The sequence below is a fragment of the Mytilus galloprovincialis genome, chromosome 5 (assembly GCF_965363235.1).
Source record: "Mytilus galloprovincialis chromosome 5, xbMytGall1.hap1.1, whole genome shotgun sequence".
In the NCBI taxonomy this organism is placed as follows: Eukaryota; Metazoa; Mollusca; class Bivalvia; order Mytilida; family Mytilidae; genus Mytilus; species Mytilus galloprovincialis.
The window spans coordinates 97,093,421-97,114,296 of NC_134842.1; the positions used below are offsets into that span (position 1 = coordinate 97,093,421).

The 20,876-nt window shown below is 29.0% G+C and overlaps 1 protein-coding gene across 11 annotated transcripts in view; it reads left to right on the top strand.

The window, feature by feature from the left end:
- LOC143076819 (leucine-rich repeat-containing protein 43-like) overlaps positions 1-19,313 on the top strand; it is a 42,304-nt gene extending 22,991 nt beyond the window's left edge. For 2 of the 11 annotated variants that reach the window (XM_076252697.1, XM_076252700.1), the window contains 9 exons: positions 986-1,100; positions 3,497-3,765; positions 4,846-4,860; positions 6,165-6,269; positions 8,044-8,262; positions 8,544-8,607; positions 12,254-12,292; positions 15,380-15,490; positions 18,604-19,313. In XM_076252697.1, the coding sequence (XP_076108812.1) occupies positions 986-1,100; positions 3,497-3,765; positions 4,846-4,860; positions 6,165-6,269; positions 8,044-8,262; positions 8,544-8,607; positions 12,254-12,292; positions 15,380-15,490; positions 18,604-18,830 (1,164 nt within the window). In that variant the 3' untranslated portion in view covers positions 18,831-19,313. Of the gene's footprint in view, positions 1-985; positions 1,101-3,496; positions 3,766-4,845; positions 4,861-6,164; positions 6,270-8,043; positions 8,263-8,543; positions 8,608-8,904; positions 8,917-11,555; positions 11,637-12,253; positions 12,293-14,306; positions 14,352-15,379; positions 15,491-18,603 lie in introns of all 11 variants that reach the window. The other 9 variants (XM_076252698.1, XM_076252701.1, XM_076252705.1 and 6 more) reach the window with 8 other exon arrangements.
- Positions 19,314-20,876: the final 1,563 nt, after the last annotated feature.

A 20,876-nucleotide genomic window follows, 5' to 3' on the forward strand; every position in this document is an offset into this window, starting at 1 on the left:
TCAACATTATCTGCATAATATATTGTAACTACATTTCACATAGTTTCTTTGGCTAATTGATGAAATGAGATTGTAGCTTTTGAAAAAAAAAATCTTAAGGATTTTTCTGGCTTTTTAAAAATAAATTCATTTGATAATGTATTTATAGAAAGCAGTTTTAAAAGATTTCTTGTTTTTTTTCTATGTCTAAAATTTTTAATGACGGTCATCACATTGAAGAAATTATATGTCAAATATTTTTAGATAACTTTATTAAATATGCGTATATAGCCTAAATGGTATGGTACACACTTAAAATAAAAAGACAGATATAAATGCATTTTAATGTTGGCTGTTTTTACTATACGTTATAAAAAAATGCTATCAGCATTTATGGTAAATTTTTATCTATCACTATTTGCATGTTTAATGACACTCATTGTACATTTTATCTGGGTTTTAAGAAGTGATTTATCACAGTTAAGCAGTGTTTTAACAGGGTTTTAAGCAGTGTTTTATCAGGGTTTTAAGCAGTTTTGAAAATCAACTGTGCACAACATATGTTTATTTTTTTCATATGACAAAAATTAAAATCATGGCTGTACTGTAAAGTAAAATTAATGTTGATGTTTCCTGTAGTGAGCAATTGAGAGTTAAATGTTACATATACATTTATATTTTAATTTATTTACACATGTGTACTATTCAAATGAGGACTCTTTTGGAATCGTGTTTTGAAGGATATTTACAATTATTTTATTATATGCATTTTCATATTATTGTATGAAATTTTCTTATTCTGAGATTTCCAAAATATTTGTTAAAAATTTGGAAAAATTCATAAAGAAAAATAACAAATTCAATTTTTGAGAAATAACAAATTCAATTTGTGAGAATGAATAATTAGAGTAGACAAATACAATATTGGCAATATAGACCTTCACTAAAAGTTGTTTAGAAAAACGCTATAATTTGTTTTATTTTAACATTTTAAATTGAATTTCAGACAAGTCCCGCCATTCAAGAAGAGGATGAAGGAACTGACATGAGTTTTATGGAGACTGCTAAAAATGTCAATTTTACCGCAGAACCTGAGGTTGTTATAGCCAGGGAACCTACAAGTAATTATAACCTTACAAATATTTGGCGTGATGACTTTTTGTTGAAATGACATGCTTATATCCACCTACGATAGAAGAAGGGCATTATGTATTCTGGTCTGTGCATCTGTTTGTCTGTCGGTTCGTAATCTGTCCTGCTTCAGATTAATGTTTTTTGGTTAAGGTAGTTTTTGATTAAGTTGAAGTCTGAACAAATTGAAACTTAGTACACATATTTCCTATGATATGATGTTTCTGATTTTAAAGCCAAATTAGAGTTTTTCATGGTGCATTGAACATAGAAAATGATAGTGCGGATGGGGCATCTGAGTATTATGGGCACATTCTTGTTTTTATTGTTTATACAAAGTCTGCCTCAATTGAATAAAGTAACAAGACAGCAAGAATAAGAGCACTGTTTGTGCCCATAGGAATGCTGATTGTTTGCTTATAAACATGTTTGCCAATCTTTATTTATTGGTTGTTTAGACTTTTTAGTTAAGCATCCCTAATACAGTCAACTCTTAATGTTTGACCTTATAATACTAATGAATGCACAGAAAAACTGTTCTCACACACAAATGAAAATTACTTCCGTATGAATCAGGCATGGGGTAATCATAATCAGTAATCATAATCAGCTGTAATCGATTACATTTTGCAGTGTAATCATATGTAATCAGTATCATGCCATTTCTGATTACAAGTAATCATAATGTAATCGATTACATTGCAAAAAACAGGTGTAATCATGATTACTTTTAGATTACTTTAAGATTACATTCATATGATTACTTGCTGATTACAAATCTTGTATATATATATAAAAATAGTTTTTGATAGACGAGATGAAAATAAGAAAATGCAAAGCTTGAATAAAAAATCATGAAACTAGTATTCACAATGATGGGACCTTGTTTCATGTGATAAATTGCATTATCTATATAAAAAATAACCAAGTGTTTTATTTTGTTAACAGTTTACTATTTAAGGAGATTGCCTTTCCAATATTTCATTGTGAGATTGAGCTCTTATGATACAAGAATATGCCTTGAAAGCATTTTTTTCCCTTATTTAAAAATTCTGATATTAACTCCAATTTCATATAAGTTTACACAATACTTTACATAACTACATTAAAATTGAAATGCAGAAAACATTTAGTTCCAATTTGACTTTGATTGTCGACGTAAATATATGAGCCCACTTTATTCAAAATGGAAGTTAAAACCAGATTTCATTTATTGACAATCATCAGTATAAACAAGTACATGTACAGTGTAAACATATGGCATAATATTACAAACAATACTTAAATAATTTTTCCTTATTTGTTCAGCTTTTTGTTAATAAGGCAATTGGTTAAAAATTTGAAGAAAAAAATAAAGTTGTATCTTTTACATAGAAAAAGGACATGATTGTACAGTTGTCTTTAGCTATTTTTATCAAATTACACATGTTACACTGTACTTGTCTATTAATTCTTTTTTAAAAATAATTTTTGAATAAATTAAGGCTTTTAAAGAAATCACCAAAGTTAGCTTTTTTGTGAGGATAAAAAGTTATAAAAAAACTTTGATATTGCAATATACAATGTAATCATAAGTTATCTAAAGTAATCATGATTACTTTAAAGAAAAGTAATCTAATGTAATCAATTACATATGAAAAAGGGTGTAATTGTAATGTAATCAATTACATTTTATTAACAAAGTAATTGTAATTTAATCGATTACATTTTAAAGTAAATTGATTACATTTTAAAGTAATCAACCCCATCCCTGGTACGAATAAAAGGAGATGTTGGTATATTTTAAAGAGACAGCAATTCAACAATACAAAAATTAAGTTATTTTTACAGTAAGTTAAAGTATGGTTTAATTATGAAAATTAAAAAAAAAAAACTCATGTGTCCATAAGCAAAATGTTTTGTAAAATTTATTAAGGCAGTTCTGGGAATTCTGAATACAGGACAGCTTTCAAAGAAATATACTCTAATTAAAATTATTTGTATTCAGCTTTCCTTGCAATTCCATTATTAGATCTTGAATTTTGTCAGATTATCAACAATTCAATAACAATAGATTAACAATATCAAGGGAGCATATTATTAGTCTTAAATCCTTGACAATATTTTTAATACCACACTCTAAGGATAAGTGGTATTTACTTTAGTGTTTTTTTCCCCAACATGGATGAAATATTTGTCACTGGACATTCAGCAAACAACAATCAATCAATTTTTACTTAAGTCTCTATTACATCTTTTCTCATAGAACACCAGACTTAGGAACAGTGTTATTTCCCTCTGTCTTTTTTTTTTTTAACATGGATGAAATACTTGTCACTGCAAGCAATTATCAATCAATTTTGACTTCAGTCTGTAAACCATAATTTTGTTGCATCTTTTCTCATAGCTGAGTTAGAAAAATTAGAAGAACAAGACCAATCTGTATGCCAGTCAACTCCAGTTCCTGGGCAGCGTGAAGGAGGTGGTTCTCCTGACAAGGAGCAATATAAAGAAGAAGCAGATGATGTCATAAAGGAAAGTCCATTGAACTCAGGAATGGGACCATGGTCTGAAGACATCCAATTAAACTGGTCCCAAGTGGTAATAAGGGATGACCTTTTGGGACTCAGAAACTTTTTCAAACAAGGAATGAATATCATGGTCATGGAAGAAATGGTACGTTTTTATAAAGAAATTGAAATTAATGATGAACAAAAATCCTCATGTATTAAACTAGGGATGAAGAAATAAAAAAAGATGTCTCAATTTTACAATCTTTCTACACAAGGAAATGAAAGTTATTTCAATTTTAGTACTGTTGCTTTGGCAATGACAGCAAATCAGACACTATCACACAGCACACAGAAATAAAGACAACCAGATGAACAACACTCATACAAACATGAAACAAAATACAAAAATTACACACTTTAAATGTTTAGGTTTATTGTAAAATCAGAAAATATGCATGCATATATATATTATTGCGCTTTTGAAGAGAGAACAATAATGGAAATTAATTATTGCAATTAATTAAATATAGAATATCAGAATGCAAGTTCTTATTATTTCAGTATTCATCAATCCAGTTAAATTATTCATATTACTAAAAACCTAGCAATAATTTCTGAGTTTACAGTAGTCTATATTTATGTTTTAAAGTTAGAATTAAAGAGAAATATAATATTGTTTTGCTATCAATAGATACTTTACCTCCCTCTTCACACACCACCCGCACCAAGTATTGATGAAAGATTGACATCTGCATCATCAAAAAGTTCAAAGGTTAAAAAGTAGGACACTGCAAAATGCTAGATAGTTTGTGCAAAAGCTAGTTGAAAATCATTAAAGTACATAGTATATTTTTGAAATGTGTAAATTGGAATTGGAAAAAGGGGGATGAAAATAAGACAATTAAACAATGTTAATTTTTGTTTAGCAACAAAATTCTGCAGCTCTACGGTAAACCGGTGGATATAAATAGTCCTCATAGCCTTGTAAATAAAAAAAACACATTATTATTCAGAATTTACTAATTATAATGATAATATAAAATTATCAGTTGATTGTCTCTCCCATCCAGGGAGTGGCTTTCAGGATCATTGATTTGTGACGCATTTTTATCTTATCAAGTAATCTGGCCCTTGTTAGGGGTAGAGTTGATCACAAGGAGGTTATGAATAATTGCTGTAATTATATTATTTGAATTGTTTATTTTTAGAGAGCTAAAAACATAAACTATTTTTTTGCTTTCAGTGTTTATGTCAAATGGTAATAATTTCACACAAAAAAATCCTTTCCAACCTTCCAATTTGATATAAACTTGTTAACATGTGCTGAAAATTGAAAGCAATATTGTGTTTATGTTGTTAAATTTTAACATCAATGTTTTATCTCCCTTTTTTTATATACTTTTTGAAAATTTCAGAAAATCCAAATTTTTACTAATAACAAAATCCTCACAAATAACATTATAAGTTCTAATAGGAAAAATTCTTGTTAAAGTCAGTTTATATGATAAAGTGTCTTTACACAAAATTTTGTCCTGATATCTATGATGATTTTATTCAAAAATATTTTGATTCATTTGGGATATAAAGAAATATGGGTTTAATTATTTTTTGGCATTGACTATTGTTATCTTTCTATCCTTGTCACAAATTGACTTTTTTAAGTATGAATGGTTCATTTTAGTAATTTTTATGATCCGTAAAGTTCTGATGGGGAATCACAGATTGATACGTTGATGTGAACCTTTCACCTTCAGTGGGTACACCAATGTAATTTATATTTCACAATGCACAATTTTTCAAAGCCACAATCATTTAATTGATATGAACATTTCCATGTTATGATAGTTTCCACTGCCTTTCTAAACTAGGTTCACTGCACACCTGATTCTGCTGTTGGATCTGCTGTATCTAAGTCAGCATCAGCCAAAGATAAAAAGGTCATTTTTGTATTGTACAATGTCAATGGCTGCAAATATTAATAAAAAAGTAACAAAATTTTGCTGGCTGCTAGAAATAAGATTGATATAATATTTTTAATATCTATTTAAACGTTTGTCTTATTTTGTATATTCATATGACTTTTTCACATTACAACATTTTTTTTTCTTGAATTACTTCTTTCAGAATCCTGAAAAATGCTTTTTGCATGCCACCTTTAATTTCACTTGCTGTGTTAAACAGAATTTTTGTCTGTATAAAAGAATGCAGTTTTTGTCTTGTTTGTTGGATTCCATATGGATATAACTGTTTTGAACATCTTTTGAATCAGGAAATAACTTTTTTTTTAGATAACTTACTATATAAATCTTCCCCATACATCTGCACGGAAAAAAAATGGTACAAAAAATAAAGTAAAATAAAAAGTAAAATAATTTTTTTATTTTTTTTTAAATGCAGGAACTGGACTAAAGGAGAAATTATATATATATGCCTATCAAGCATTTATGTGTTAATCTGTATAGTACATGTCTATAAACTGCTAGCTCTCATTGTATTTTTTATGCTATATGTTAGTGCTGAAGTTTTGCTTGCAGTGTGCATTATAACCCATTGCTGTTACAGGTTCTGTGTACACCTGCTGATGAGACACCTGATCTGACATCTCCGTCAGGACAGAAAAAAGATAAAAAGAAAGATGAAAAGAAAGAGGAGAAAAAAGACTTAAAAGTAAGAATATAAGGCAGACCAGGTCCCTGCATTTATATACGACTCTTATATTGCGGGAATAAGTAGTCTGTTTACAAGTTTTTTCAAGTGTTCCATGTCTATGATAAGAAACCCTAATACTTGAACATGTTTTCTTGTATGTGGTTCAGGTCTATTTTAATAAATTGAATTAAAGACTGGTAACTGTTGATATCAAAATTTGTGAGGCAGACCCAAGTTATAATCACCAATCAACTGATAAGGATATTTGAATAAAGTTGTTCGACAATTTTTAGTCAAATTAAAAAGCTATTTTTTTTTAAATCCTGCCTTGATAATCTGATTAAACTTTACTTCTTCCAAGAGAAGTAGAAACTGTTGTTGATGAGTATTGCTTTTTAATACATGAAAACAAAAATAGTTAGACAGGTAATGTAGCCATTATTTTAGTAATTTAGGAAAGTGTAGTGTATAAGATAGCATGCAGTGAGTGTATAATTATACCAAATTTATAGAAATTCAGCAAGATTTAAATTAATAATCATGGCAATTAGTGTTTTAGCAAGTCTGTGTGTTGACTGTGTTTTCAGTGGCAAATATGTATGTTGGAAGTGTTTTAGCAAATCTGTATGTTAGCAAAGTTTTAGCAAATCTATATGTTGGCAGTGTTTTGGCAAATTTGTATGTTGGCAGTGTTTTTTATGTGTATTTAATTGCTTTTTTTTTTTTTAATTATCTGACATGAATATCTTTAAAATAGAAACAATCTTTTTAAAAAGAAATAAAGCATGAATTTTTTTAATTTGAAAAATATTGCAGTTCAGTTGAAAAACGCTTACTTTTGATTCTTGACCTTTAATTCAGTTTTTTTTATTAATATTAAAGAGTTCCTCTTTTTATACAGCTATGAACTATTTTTATCATGCTGAAAGCTACTAGTTCTTTTGTTACTCTGATACATATAGGTAGAAAAGGGAATATTTATGGGACAGCAACCCAATGACATGAAAAAAACAAACAACATCAAAATGTCAAATTTATCAGTCTTCAAAAAAAGACATGTGTCTACGCATTTTGTATAGTTCAACTTTGTCACAAGCAAAAAAAGGGATACAAATTTGTAGGAGTACTATCAAATTGTCTTTCATAATATTGGTGATTCCTGAGTATTTTTATGAAATTTTGACTTGTGTAAATCTACGTTTCAAAATTATATTGAAAGTTAGAATTTGCTCCCTCAAAATATATATGTTGACCACGAATTAAAATCATTGTAACAAATGAATTGCATTCTATGATATTTTAAGTTAAAATTTCCTTTTAAACTTTCTCTTTTGGTTGTTTCAATTAAGAAAAGAATTTTTTTTTTTTTTTTTTTTCAACTTAACAATATCTTTATTGCATATTTGCTGTAACAATTTACTAAGTTTACAGCTTTAACTTAGTATCCCTCATGTTAGCTTACCTAATAGTTAAGGGAATCACTATTTGGCAAGGTATTATTTATTCATAATATTAGTATTCATAACATAAAATATTTCACAAAATATATTCGATAAATTATTGTGATTATACACATACATTACATTTTGCTTCTTTTTCTCTTTTTCATAGTATTTATTTTTTCCGGAATCAACTCCGTTATCGGTATGATCCGTGTTTCCATTAGTATTGGGCACAGTGTTGTTTTTCGCATGTGCGTTATCGGGTATAGAAAAAAGAAAATTTGTTAATCATATGTCATTGAACAATTATATCATAACTTTCTATTACATATACTTACTCTTATCTACAGGGAAAAGATGACAAGGGCAAGGGGGGAAAGAAGAAGAAAGAACCAGAGATGGAGTTAAAACGAGGACCACCATCATATACAACACTAGCTAACTTCCATATCCCTATGGAAGAGTTTTTAGAAGGGGAATACGAATTTAAAACAGTGTTTAAGAAAGATGGGGCTGAACTGGCAGCAGAATTGTCTGGTGTACCAAAAGGGACAGAAACTGATAAAAAGGTTTGCTCCATTTTATTTTGTGACTAGTTAGGATTTGGACTTAAGCTTATGGACTGATATCAATTTCCAACAATCATCAATTCAATAAAATCATACTTACCAACTGGTAACACCATAATTGGTAAATTATATGCAGTGGCTGGGCAACATTACTTTGAAAGAAATAGTAAATACTAGCTTTTGGTTTTGTCATTGTTTAAATTAACAGTATTATTCAGTCAACAAGTTCGCTTAGATAATTTCTTTTTTTTAACCAAAATATGAAAATAATAAACTTTCAGGATGGAAAGAAAGATAAAGATAAAAAGAATAAACCAGGATCTTCTAAGAAAGACAAAGGAAAAGGTAATTTTTAAATTATTTGCTATAGAATCTAGTACAATCAATATATTTAAGACAGTACTATTTAATAAGGCACCTTTTATTATTTTGTACATAATAGATGCTTAATGCAGCTATGTTATATTCATTTCTCATTTTTCAATCAGATGTAATTTTGCTTTATTTGATATTTATACTGATTTTATTTTCACTGCAATGTTTTTAAGTAGTAATAAAGAACTGAAAAAAAAGTTCAGTGTGCCAATTTATCTCAAATTTAAAAACAGAATATTTTAATTCTCTCAATGAACTTTCTTACAGATGATAGATCAGGTATAAACACATACAAGTTACAACACTATACCCTTAATATAACTAAACTGCAGAATTATCATCTAAAACATAACACATTTTTTTGGTCCAAGTTGAATGACTCACTGTTAATTAATTGAATATAACTTTTCTATTCCATTATATTGCATCTAATACACTCTACAAAATGTTGTTTCCGTTGATATTATCACTGCCACTGGGTCCATACATCTGCGGGTGGACTGTAAGTCATCATCAGAAATCACCAACCCAGTGGCTATATATAGTACTTTGGTTTTTTTTTTTGGGGGGGGGGGGCCCTTTTTACAGGTGACCATGCAAGGGCTTTATAGCCTATCAAGATCGTTAAACACTCATCTGGTAGTACTTTTTACAAATAAGATTAAAATTTTGAATAATATTTATTGATAATAAACAGTATCAATGTATTTTTATGAGAAAAACTTAACAAGTCACATAGAAAGGGAGATAATCATCATTTTCTGAATGAACGACTTTCATCTAATTTCTAGTTTATGAATGTAGCTGTAACAATATTTTGTTGCATTTTTTAATACTTTTTTCTCATGCTACTTATAAAAAAAATGTAAACACAGAAAGTAAATTTTGCGAAAAAAAAAAATTCTGGCTCAGATATTGACTTTGGAATTTCGATATTGAGTCGATGAATAATTCTTGTGTCTAAGTTTGGTGGTCATTTGAAAAATTAAAATCTCTCAGACTTTCATAAAATAATTGCACTTTTCTGGTCAATTTTATACATTTAATTATCTGTTAAGTTCAGTAATGTGTAAATCAACTTTATTTGTATCTAGATTGTACCAGTAAGTTTGTTGTTCTTGATGATTATTCTGCAGTGTTAACAAGAAACAATACTCATTGTATGCAACATGATATAAACCTAACCTCTGACCTGTTTTGTAAACTTTGTTTAACCCTGAATGAGTTTGATTTCATTGGCTAATGAATTTTTCTAATCCTCTGGTTGTTTTTATTTTAAATATGAATCTAATTCAAAGATCACACGGTAATGTAAAGTTCACCATTTCAGAATATAAAAACAATTCACAAAAATATGTAAAAACTTGAGAATATCAGTCCGTAATATGATAATAAGAAAAAGTGGTATGATTGCGAATGAGACAACTTTTCACCAGAAACCAACTGATGTACTATGATGTAGAAGTTAGCAAAAACTTAAGTCAAAAAAATATTGAACAACTGTATGTCACTTAACAGCCTTCAACAATGAGCAAAACTCATACTGCATACCCTAACAAGCTATAAATGACTCTGACATTACAAATGTCAAACAAATCAAGGTAGTAAACTGAATTAATGTACAAAACAGTAAATGAAAAACTGATCTGCTATAAATGAAGTTTTAGTTAGAAAAATGTTTAAATTGATAAAACCAAGTGAACCTCAAATGATTTAAAACCAAAAATATACAGTACATGTACATATGTTGATATAAATATGAGAAACACGTTTTCCTATTCTATATGGTGTTGACCTGCTGTTGCATATAGATTTTTACACTGTTTTAATCAGCCAGGAATCCTTGTGAAATATTTCAATTGATTAATTTACAAATCTTTACTAATATTTGCTGCCAAAGAAATAAGATTGAACTTTTTGTTCAGACTGTAGTGATCTCACATATGCATTATGTATAATTTCATACAATATTCTTTGTATTTATACTTCTTATTATATAATTAGCAATATTTAAAAGATCTGTGTAGATGAATATTTAATTTCCTGAATCAATGTATTGACTTAAAAAGCAGAAGTAAATATGAGTTATTTCCCTTCCATTGATATAGCGCAATATGTGCATTTTCGTAAAGAGATTACTATTTTGTTTATCCAGCTTTGTTGATTCCCTTGTAAAATTGTATCTTAATGAAAGGAAATGAGGGGTATATGTGACAATGTCACTAAGACAGCAACCCAATGACCAAAATAAATTAGGGGCCAGCTGAAGGACGCCTCCGGGTGTATGAATTTCTCGCTACATTGAAGACCTGTTGGTGACCCTCTGCTGTTGTTTTTTATTTGGTCGGGTTGTTGTCTCTTTGACACATTCCCCATTTCCATTCTCAATTTTAAAAGACAGCAAGACAGCAATACATTATCAGAAACAGTCATTTATGGCTATATATATTTTTATTAATATCAATTATTTAATTGATCTTAAAACCAGTTTGAAGCTAAAAAAGGTTTAATATTATGTTAAAAGATGTATTTTTATGTGCATCTCAATATAGCTCTGTATTGTGGAGAAATCTTTCTTTTAAAGGGAAATAACTGAAAACAAATCAGATTCAAGTTTCATGTTGTGTGACAAAAACTTTTCTTAATTGTCCAAATTGAATACATTTCAGCCCCAAATGAAGTGTTACAACACTTACAAGTAAATATGAAAATATATTTGATTAATTCATGATTCTGTCTGCTACTCTCATAAAAACAAATGTATTTAAAGACTCTAATCAAGGTTAATCATATCTAGTGTGATACTTATTAATCCCCCCATTTTTGTAGCAATAAAAATAATGAGAACACTCAACTGGTACTATTCCCACTACTCTGAAGGCCAAAATTAGAAAAAAAAGTTCATTTTTTTTTTAAAGAAAGTAGTTCTAGAAATTCCCAGATGTCAAGTAAACCACCATCAGCCAAATCATCCGTAGCTCAGAGTAAAACGGTCAAAGGTATGAAATCCAATTTTGTTGAAATTTTCTAGTTACTTGTTCAGATTTGATTTTAGAATTTTAGTTTTATTTAATTTTGGGGGATTTTTGTATTAAGGTAGACATATTTATTGTAAGGAACATTTTGGTTTATTTTTTAATTTAATCTTCCAGTTCATCATAATTAGCATTTGAAATATTCAAAGTAACAAGGTTTACATTCTAAAAATAAATTTATCTCAAACCAAAGATAAAAATTTTGAGGGGGAAAAAAACACATACCAAAAGATAATTGATATATACCTATATACTTTAGGATCGACTGATTCAGGAACATGAACTAAATTACATCTTTCTTGTCAAAGATTCCTAAACCAATCAATTATGTTCAAAATAATGACTTGGTAATTTCAGCATCCAATCAAATCAGTTGCAGGTTTTGTTTTCCCCTACTACAGCACATTTTTGTTCTGATATTATTATAAATTTTGTGTTTCAGGTTTTTTACACAGAGTTCTAATTCACTACAGGTTTAAGTAGTGAAATTGCATGATATTATTTAAAACCAATTTTATTTCAGTATTGAATTATTTATTGAATATTTTATTTTCCTAATTTGTGACCTTGTAACTTTACAGCAGGTCGATCAAGTAGAAACACATCTGCAGGAAGTAAAGGTGACCTGTTAATTGTGTTACCTGTCTATAACACTACTCTATTTTTAGTTTTCTAGGTTGATAAAAGCTCATTTTTGGTCTGTATTAGTAGTCTTTTAAGGTTCAAAATTTAAATTCTGGTTCAGGTTTCGATATGTGTAATTATTTTGGTGCTTAAATATTTGAAAAATTGCCACCAGGTTTTTTATAATGAAAATTTTTTCTAAAATTTATGATGAAATCTTAGAATCACATGTGCAAAATACAATGAAATCTTTCTTTGTAATCAATGAACTTGTATAAAATGATTAAATAACTCATTGGTTGTTAATCGCTTAATGTCTAATACTTCATGCATATTCAGAACTAGACTATACAATGATTTTTACCTAGTCATTTAACCTGTGTAAAGTGAACCATTTTTAAACATCCAGTAATAAAGGATTTGTTTGAACAAGTATCATTGATTTTATTTATTTCAAAGATATATGAAGTTTAGTCAATTTGACAACCTAGAACTATCAATTTACAAATTTCTGCAAACAAAAATGAGCTTTTTCACTTTTATCAGTAGGAACTGGATGAAAATTAGCAGCTAATTATATTACTGTTATAATTCATGAAAGCTTCCAAGGTACAAAATTAAACTCTAAAACTGGATCCTTGTAAGCATTTTTTTAAAAACAGGATTTGGTTGCCAGGCATTTTTTAATTTGTGATTTTTGACCATGTCCATATATTGTTACATCTTGTTCCTGATATATAAACACAAGTAAAGCTATTATCTTTATCAATGGATTCTTTAATAAATTTGGGATTGTCCTGAGGATTGACAAATATTTAAATGAAAATTTGGGCCTCCATGGCCGTGTGGTCTAAGTTGTTGAACTGCTGTATCACTAGCCTGTCAAAACTGAGGTTGTAAGTTAGAATCCTAAACATGGCAGGTCGATCAATTAGTTAATTGAAAAGTTATCAGTGAGTTAGAATTTAAATGTGCCCTAACAACTCAGTTTATAAAAAAGTGCAAGATATTTATGAGTTTAATATTGTCCTTGGAAGATGAAGATCTAGGCTTGGCTAGGTTTCTTTCATCTCTGGTGCATTGAATTTTATTTACTAGTTAAATAGATTAAAATATTGAATTTAACATTTTTAAATATCATGGAATTGATTTACTTTTTTGTTTTGTTTATATAGAAATTGTTATAAAGTTTTTGTTATTAGACATAATGTGTCATACTGAATATTGCAATACTGTGGATTCAGTTATTTTTTATGAGTACACATTTCTCTAGATTGAACAAAACATCTATTTTTGTGGGTTAAAATCATGGATTTTACAAATTTTATATGCAATAAAATTGAGAATGGAAATGGGGAATGTGTCAAAATATATAAGTCTATATGGAGATAACTTGTATTTCATTTAATGATTCTTGTGTCACTTGTAACCATATAAACTATGAAAATGAGTGCCCAATAAATGATAATGAATTCACAGTAATTAAAACTTGCTTTTAGATTTGCTTGTTATATTTATCTGCCATATTTACAGGATAATAACTGGCACATCAATGCCAAATTCTTAAAAGATTTACATTTAGAAATAAAGGCATGATGTTAAACATTATCTTATTGCTTTAATATTTTGCTGGTTAAAAAAGGTAGAAAATATACAGCTGATTGGATTGAGTGTGCAGTTAAAGGTAATATCTTTTGTTAGCTTGCTTGTCCGCTGAACCGTGAAGTCATTGTTAGGTCAGATAAACTACCCTCCTTTCGAAGTAGCCTATTCAAACAGACAGATATATTGGTTATCTGCTGGACTAGTCTACTCTTAAAGAAGGGTAGTTTACCTAACCTAACAATGACTTCAAGCAAGCTTACCAAATATATTACCTTTGGCTTCACATTCAATGAAATCGGCTGTAAGCTTATATGTACTATTTCTTTGACTGCTGCTTATTGGAAATGCCAGATTTGGCCGATTTCCATTCAAAGGAAACTGACCAACTCATTGTACGTTTTGCAGAAAGCCGATTGAGTAGACGTGGAAGTTCTATTCAGGGTAGAAGAGGTGAAAAAATGTTTGAAGTGTTCCCTTCCATTAAAAAAAAATCACTGTTTGCCTGCATCCATTTTGTTTGTAAAAGATATACATCACTCTTACCTAAATACCTAAATATCCATTTGTCCTTTCCTAATGTATAATTATGCAAGTCCCCCCTTTTTTATGCACATTTTTAAAAGCTATTGATTAATTGACTATGATTTTTTTTATATAGTGTAAGCTTTTTTTAAAAGGCCAAACAAAATAAATCTTGTTTCTTTAATTTTTTTTTTTAAATAATAAAAGGGAAGAAGTCAGAGGACCATTGCTATTATTTTATACTAATGATACCCGTATTTGAACCATTCTTTTTTTCATGTCTTTTTCACTAGAGAAATTGCACACAAGAAATCTCATTTGTTTGCCTGTTTGAGTTGAAAATTTGTATTTGTATCTTTTAAATAAGTTAACAATTGAAATTGGAAAATAATACCATAATAGATAAAAGGTTAAAATTTAAATGAAAGATTGCTTACAAAAAGTTTAACTTTACAACATTGATTGAACCGCCTCCCCTTTTCTGTCACCTTGTTTTGTGGTCAATAACATCATGTGATTTGATTTTCCAGTTTAAGTTTCAGGTACAAAAACTAGATGTCATCTACAACAAAAACCTCTTTAAACAGAATTTAGATAATATGAATTAGGTTCAAGCTGAAATTGAAATTTGTTTTCAGTAGTTGTGAATGTTTTATTTATATGTTAGTTACTTATCTGCTAATGGAGGGGTAATACTGTGATATATAGACTACCCAAGGGACAGTTGTATTAGTATAAACAATTTGTTTATTATGCATATCATTGAAAGAACCATTTTTTTATATACAAAAATGTAAGTTACTGTTATATCAGGAGTTGACATTAGAGCATGATGGATTTTTATTTAATATGTAAAATGGTAAATTAACAATCATAACACATGATCATTTCTACAAGAATGAAACAGTTGTATCTTAAAATGATTATATATCATATATAAAACATTTGATTTTCAGCTAGTGTTAACAGCAACAAAAAGGATAGTGCTAAAAGTTCTACTAAGAGTGTTACATTTAAGAAAGATGTAAAGGGAAAGGAACTAAAAAGATCAGACAGTTCTGATAAAGGCAATAATAGAATGCTGTGAATACTCTAGGTTTAGGGATCTCTAGTAGTGGCACATAATGCTGTTGATACTTGATACTTGCTCATAACATATGAGAATTACTGATCACTTAGCATTTTGGTCTTCACTATAATTAAAAAATTAAATTGGCTGATTTCAACCACTGTTCTGATAATTGAGTCAATCAATAAGGGAGCAATGATCAAAACCAGCTAATTTAGTTCAAAATTGTTCAGTAATTTAAGAACAAATTATTCCTCGAATCCTAAAATGAATAGAAAAAAGCCAGTATTTTTACCAAGCAAACCCACTGGAATTAGACTGGTCATATAGTTTGGCTACAACAGTTATTTCATATTTTTTTTTGGGGGGGGGGGGGGGAGTCAATTGAACTTTGAAAGGAAAATATAAAAAAAAAATCACTACAATAATGCAATTTTCAATTTTTATCTTTAATTCAACTGCTTGTAATAAATTAATTGTCAGACTTTGGAGTTAGCACATGTCTCCAAATAATTTTCATTGTCCACTTTGTAGGGTCGAAACCTGTAGTTATGATGATTATTTTTGTAATAAGACATGAAAGTTGATCTATCATTTTGAAAAATAAATTCATCTCCAATATATACAGATGAAATTCTATTCTGAAGTAAAATTTAGGAGAAACTACCATTTCATATCCTGAAATTTACTAGACTCATTTTCTTCAAATATATAAATTTTGTTTCTACTGCTAAAATTAAAAAAGGCTAAGCATGAACTTGTATCAACAGCATTTGCACCACTTCTGGATGACTTTAGGAAGGGAGATTACTCTTGTCAGACATCATTCCTGTAGTATATGGTAGCACATGATTGAACTTTCCAATCTTTAATTCTGTACTAGGATAAAGTGTTGACTTTAACCTGTCAAAATAGATACATTTTAGAAAACCCTTACCTTAGAATCAAAACCACAAATGAGTGAAATAATTTTCTTGCAATTCATTATAAAGGTTTGAATTTTAACAAAAAGATCTTGAACATGTTTTGTTTTGAAACAATTTTTTTTTAACCGCGCTGACTTACTTATAATTATAATTGAGCAATTTTGTTTTATGCATATATTGATGAAATTATTATTAAAATAACTAAGTGCAAGCATATTGTTTAACACATTTGTTGTTTGTTTTTATACCCCCGCTTTAAAAAAGGGGGGGTATACTGTTTTACCTCTGTCTGTCAGTCCGTCCGTCAGTCCGTCCGTCCGTCCATCAGTCTGTCCGTCAGTCAGTCCGTCCCATGAAACTTTCGTCACATTTTTCTCAGGAACTACACATCCACCCTTTCTGTAATTTGGTATCAACATTTATATATGTCAGCCATACCGTGTGATGCGTTTTCAGATTCATCACTTGACAACTTCCTGTTTACCGAACACTTGTCTGATTTTACACATGATAGCCAAGTTGAAAATTTTCGTCACATTTTTCTCAGGAACTACAATACAAGGATTTCTGAAATTTGGTTTCAGGATTTATATAAGTCAGCTATACCGTGTGATGCGTTTTCAGATTCATCACTCGACAACTTCCTGTTTACCGAACACTTGTATGATTTTACACATGATAGCCAAGTTGAAAATTTTCGTCACATTTTTCTCAGGAACTACAATACAAGGATTTCTGAAATTTGGTTTCAGGATTTATATAAGTCAGCTATACCGTGTGATGCGTTTTCAGATTCATCACTCGACAACTTCCTGTTTACCGAACACTTGTCTGATTTTACACATGATAGCCAAGTTGAAAATTTTCGTCACATTTTTCTCAGGAACTACAATACAAGGATTTCTGAAATTTGGTTTCAGGATTTATATAAGTCAGCTATACCGTGTGATGCGTTTTCAGATTCATCACTCGACAACTTCCTGTTTACCGAACACTTGTATGATTTTACACATGATAACCAAGTTAAAAATTTTCGTCACATTTTTCTTAGGAACTACTATACAAGGATTTCTGAAATTTGGTTTCAGGATTTTTATAAGTCAGCTATACCGTGTGATGCGTTTTCAGATTCATCACTCGACAACTTCCTGTTTACCGAACACTTGCATATTTTTACACTATTAATATTATCCACTTGCGGCGGGGGTATCATCAGTGAGCAGTAGCTCGCAGTTTCACTTGTTTAACCCTCATTTTCTGTCTTGTTATTGGAAGGCCCATTCAATGGCCATCTGTTGGTTTTTCTATTTTTCCTTTTTCTCACTTGGAGGTGACACTTACTTCTTGTTAATAAATCAGTATTTAAAGAATTTTGTATCTATACAAAAAAATTCTTTGATGGTCATAATTTCACTGAAAAAAGGATACAATTGATATTGATATAATATATGTTGAACAAATATTAAAATTATCATACATTTAAACAGATGATTTGATATCTAAACTGTAATCGAAACAGGTTGATAACATATATAGACAGGGTCTGTAAAATTGGCAACAACAGCATTATTAATCTGTTTGATTTATGCCCTTTAGAGATGCTCAAGCATTGAAAAAGTAACACTTAAGAAGTTTATTAATTTGATAAACATTATATTTCTTTCAGTTATATGAACATTAAAATCCTTTTAACAACACCTAAGATAGTGTATGTATAATATAGTCTCAAACTTCCAAAGCATGTTTAGAGCAGAACAAAACTCTGAGAATGCATGCTATAGATTTGATTAAAATTTAATGATGACAAATAATTTTTTTCAGCTATTCAAAGGTGAAATGAATATAATGACTATTTGTTTGTATTAGAACATTTAACGCATATTTAATTGATTTAAAACATGTTTGAAGTTTCATAAACACTAAAAAAAACAGATAAATGCATGTCTCTCTTTGTTTTATAGAAATTAATTGCTATATCTTTATTATCTATTCTCTCTATGACAAATAAATACATATGTTTTATTTTTTTGTAATTTAATAAATTTAATACATGAATTATCTTTATGAGTGTTTTTTACACAATGATATTTCTTATATTTATTGCTTATGAAAAAAGCTCATGTTTATGTTTATGTAAATGTGATCTAATAAAATCTTAATAAATGATATGTTTTGTTGTTTACAGACAGCCGAAGAGCTAGTGTAGCAGGAAAAGGAAAAGATGGTAAAGATTCAAAGGGTGGTCCTAAAGGTAAAGGAGGAGCTCTGGTAGAAGAAGACATTGAGGAAATACCTCCCCCACCTCCTCTTGAAGTTGAGGTCAAGGTCAGGTTACATCACTGGAAAACAGCTATCGATTCGTTAAAGGATGAAGAAGAAAAAAACAAAAACATTGAAGAACAACAAATTTAATTTAAGAACAGTCTGAATTGTAGTTCTAAAATGACACAATGCATGCTTTTTAAGACATGCAAATTCATCACAAATTGTAGTTGATAATCATACAGAATATTCATTCATTATTTCAACCTATATTATTTTGTACATCAGGATTTTAAAGAAACAATGATTTTAAAACATATTTACATAGCAATGAAAGTGAACAGTGAATCTTTGAAAGGCTTTCGCAATATAGCGTTTGGCTGAGATATACTATGTAATTTAGAAATATAGTTTTCTAAAATATGACGACTCTTCAATATGTTATGTAATTTAATAGAAAATAACACTTAACAAAACAGACATAAATATGTCTGATATCTGACACTCATTTCACAACTGCTCTTGGTGTTATTAAGAAAACTTTTATCTGTGATATTTTATAACTTTTTTATTACTTAAATGATTATTGTACATATATTTTAATCAAAATAAATGTTTTGTTATTATTTTTAATTATTTTTTATATATTTCCTTTTTTATACAATGATCAACAATGCTTGTCTGTGTATCTGACTGATAGTCTTGTCATCCATTTTTTGACAAACGTTTTGCATTGACGCACAGTTGCTTTAATTTATGTTGGGATTTTAATTCAGTTTGGACATTAAGAGGGAAGACTCCATTTAATTTAGAAAGAATGTTTTACTTATAGGTTTGTCATCCCAGTGTTATATAACGTTAAAACTTGACATTTCAGGGCTGTGTTAAGATAACTGTCTTTGAAGATTTTTATAGAAGTTTATGTTCACAAAGACGAGCTTAATGTGTCATTTATTAGGTCTATCCACCTTTCCGTGTGGAAAGACCTATTGAATTTGTTCTGATTAGTTTTTTTTCTTCCGCCTAATTTTTTTCTTGCGGTGTAAAAATGTTTCAAAAGATGTCGCTTAGTTTTTTGTTGAGCCTGCAACTTTTGTTGCAGAAAGCTCGACATAGGGATAGTGATCCAGTGGTGGCTACGGCGGCGGCAGTGGTGTTAGCTTAATCTTAAAAGCTTTATATTTTAGAAGGTGAAAGACCTGGATGCTTCATACTTTGTATACTGGTGCCTTATGTTACGAAGTTTCCGTCAGTCACATGTCCAATGTCCTTGACCTCATTTTCATGGTTCAGTGACCACTTGAAAAAAAAGTTCAAATTTTTTGTAATGTTGAAATCTCTCTTACTATAAGCAGTAAGGGGCGTTACTTAAACAAGTTATTTTTTTTAGTTACTTATATAAGTAATTTTTGTTTTTAAAAATAATAAAATTACTTAATAGAGTTATTTTAATTTTCAATAGAAACATAGACTAAATGTAGTTTTCATGATTTTAAACAACATTTTATATCATAAAATAAAGAATGTATCAGATTTGAGAGGAGTATAGAGATAAAGGGTTACTTTAAAAATAATGACAAAAATATTACTTGAATAAGTTATTTTATACATTTTTGAAAAAAATTAGCAATTACATTTATCTAAGGCACATATGTACTTGATTTGGGTTACAAATTATAAATAACTTCAGGTCTTAATTAATTCTCAAGTATCTATCTATTCATATCAGTCTACCTTTAAGATTTTAAAGGAAAATGTTAATTTAATAGTCACAAGAGACCAATCTTTGACCCAGAAGCGTCGGTATGAAAGATAAGTGCGTCAGAAAGTTAATTAGTGTTTCAGAAGAATTAGTTTTTATGTATCAAGGGAAAAATAACCAGATGACAGTGAAAATTATTTAAAGTTAGTAAAACCTGTATTATTGGACACCTATAAAAATAATATTAAGGATGTTCGCTACTCTGTTAAAAAATAACAAGCGTTTTAAAAGACTATTATGAATTGATAGTACATTAAAAAGGAAACAAAAAAAGAAGAAAAAAATGGAGGGTCCGTGTGCTCATTTTCGAGATATAAGCCATTGAAAATTTGGCGGGAAATAATTCTCTCTAGATTTTTCATTTATTTAACAATGGCACCTTATTTGTTTCCAAAACTATGAAAAAAATAACAAGAATTTTATAAAATTTTGAA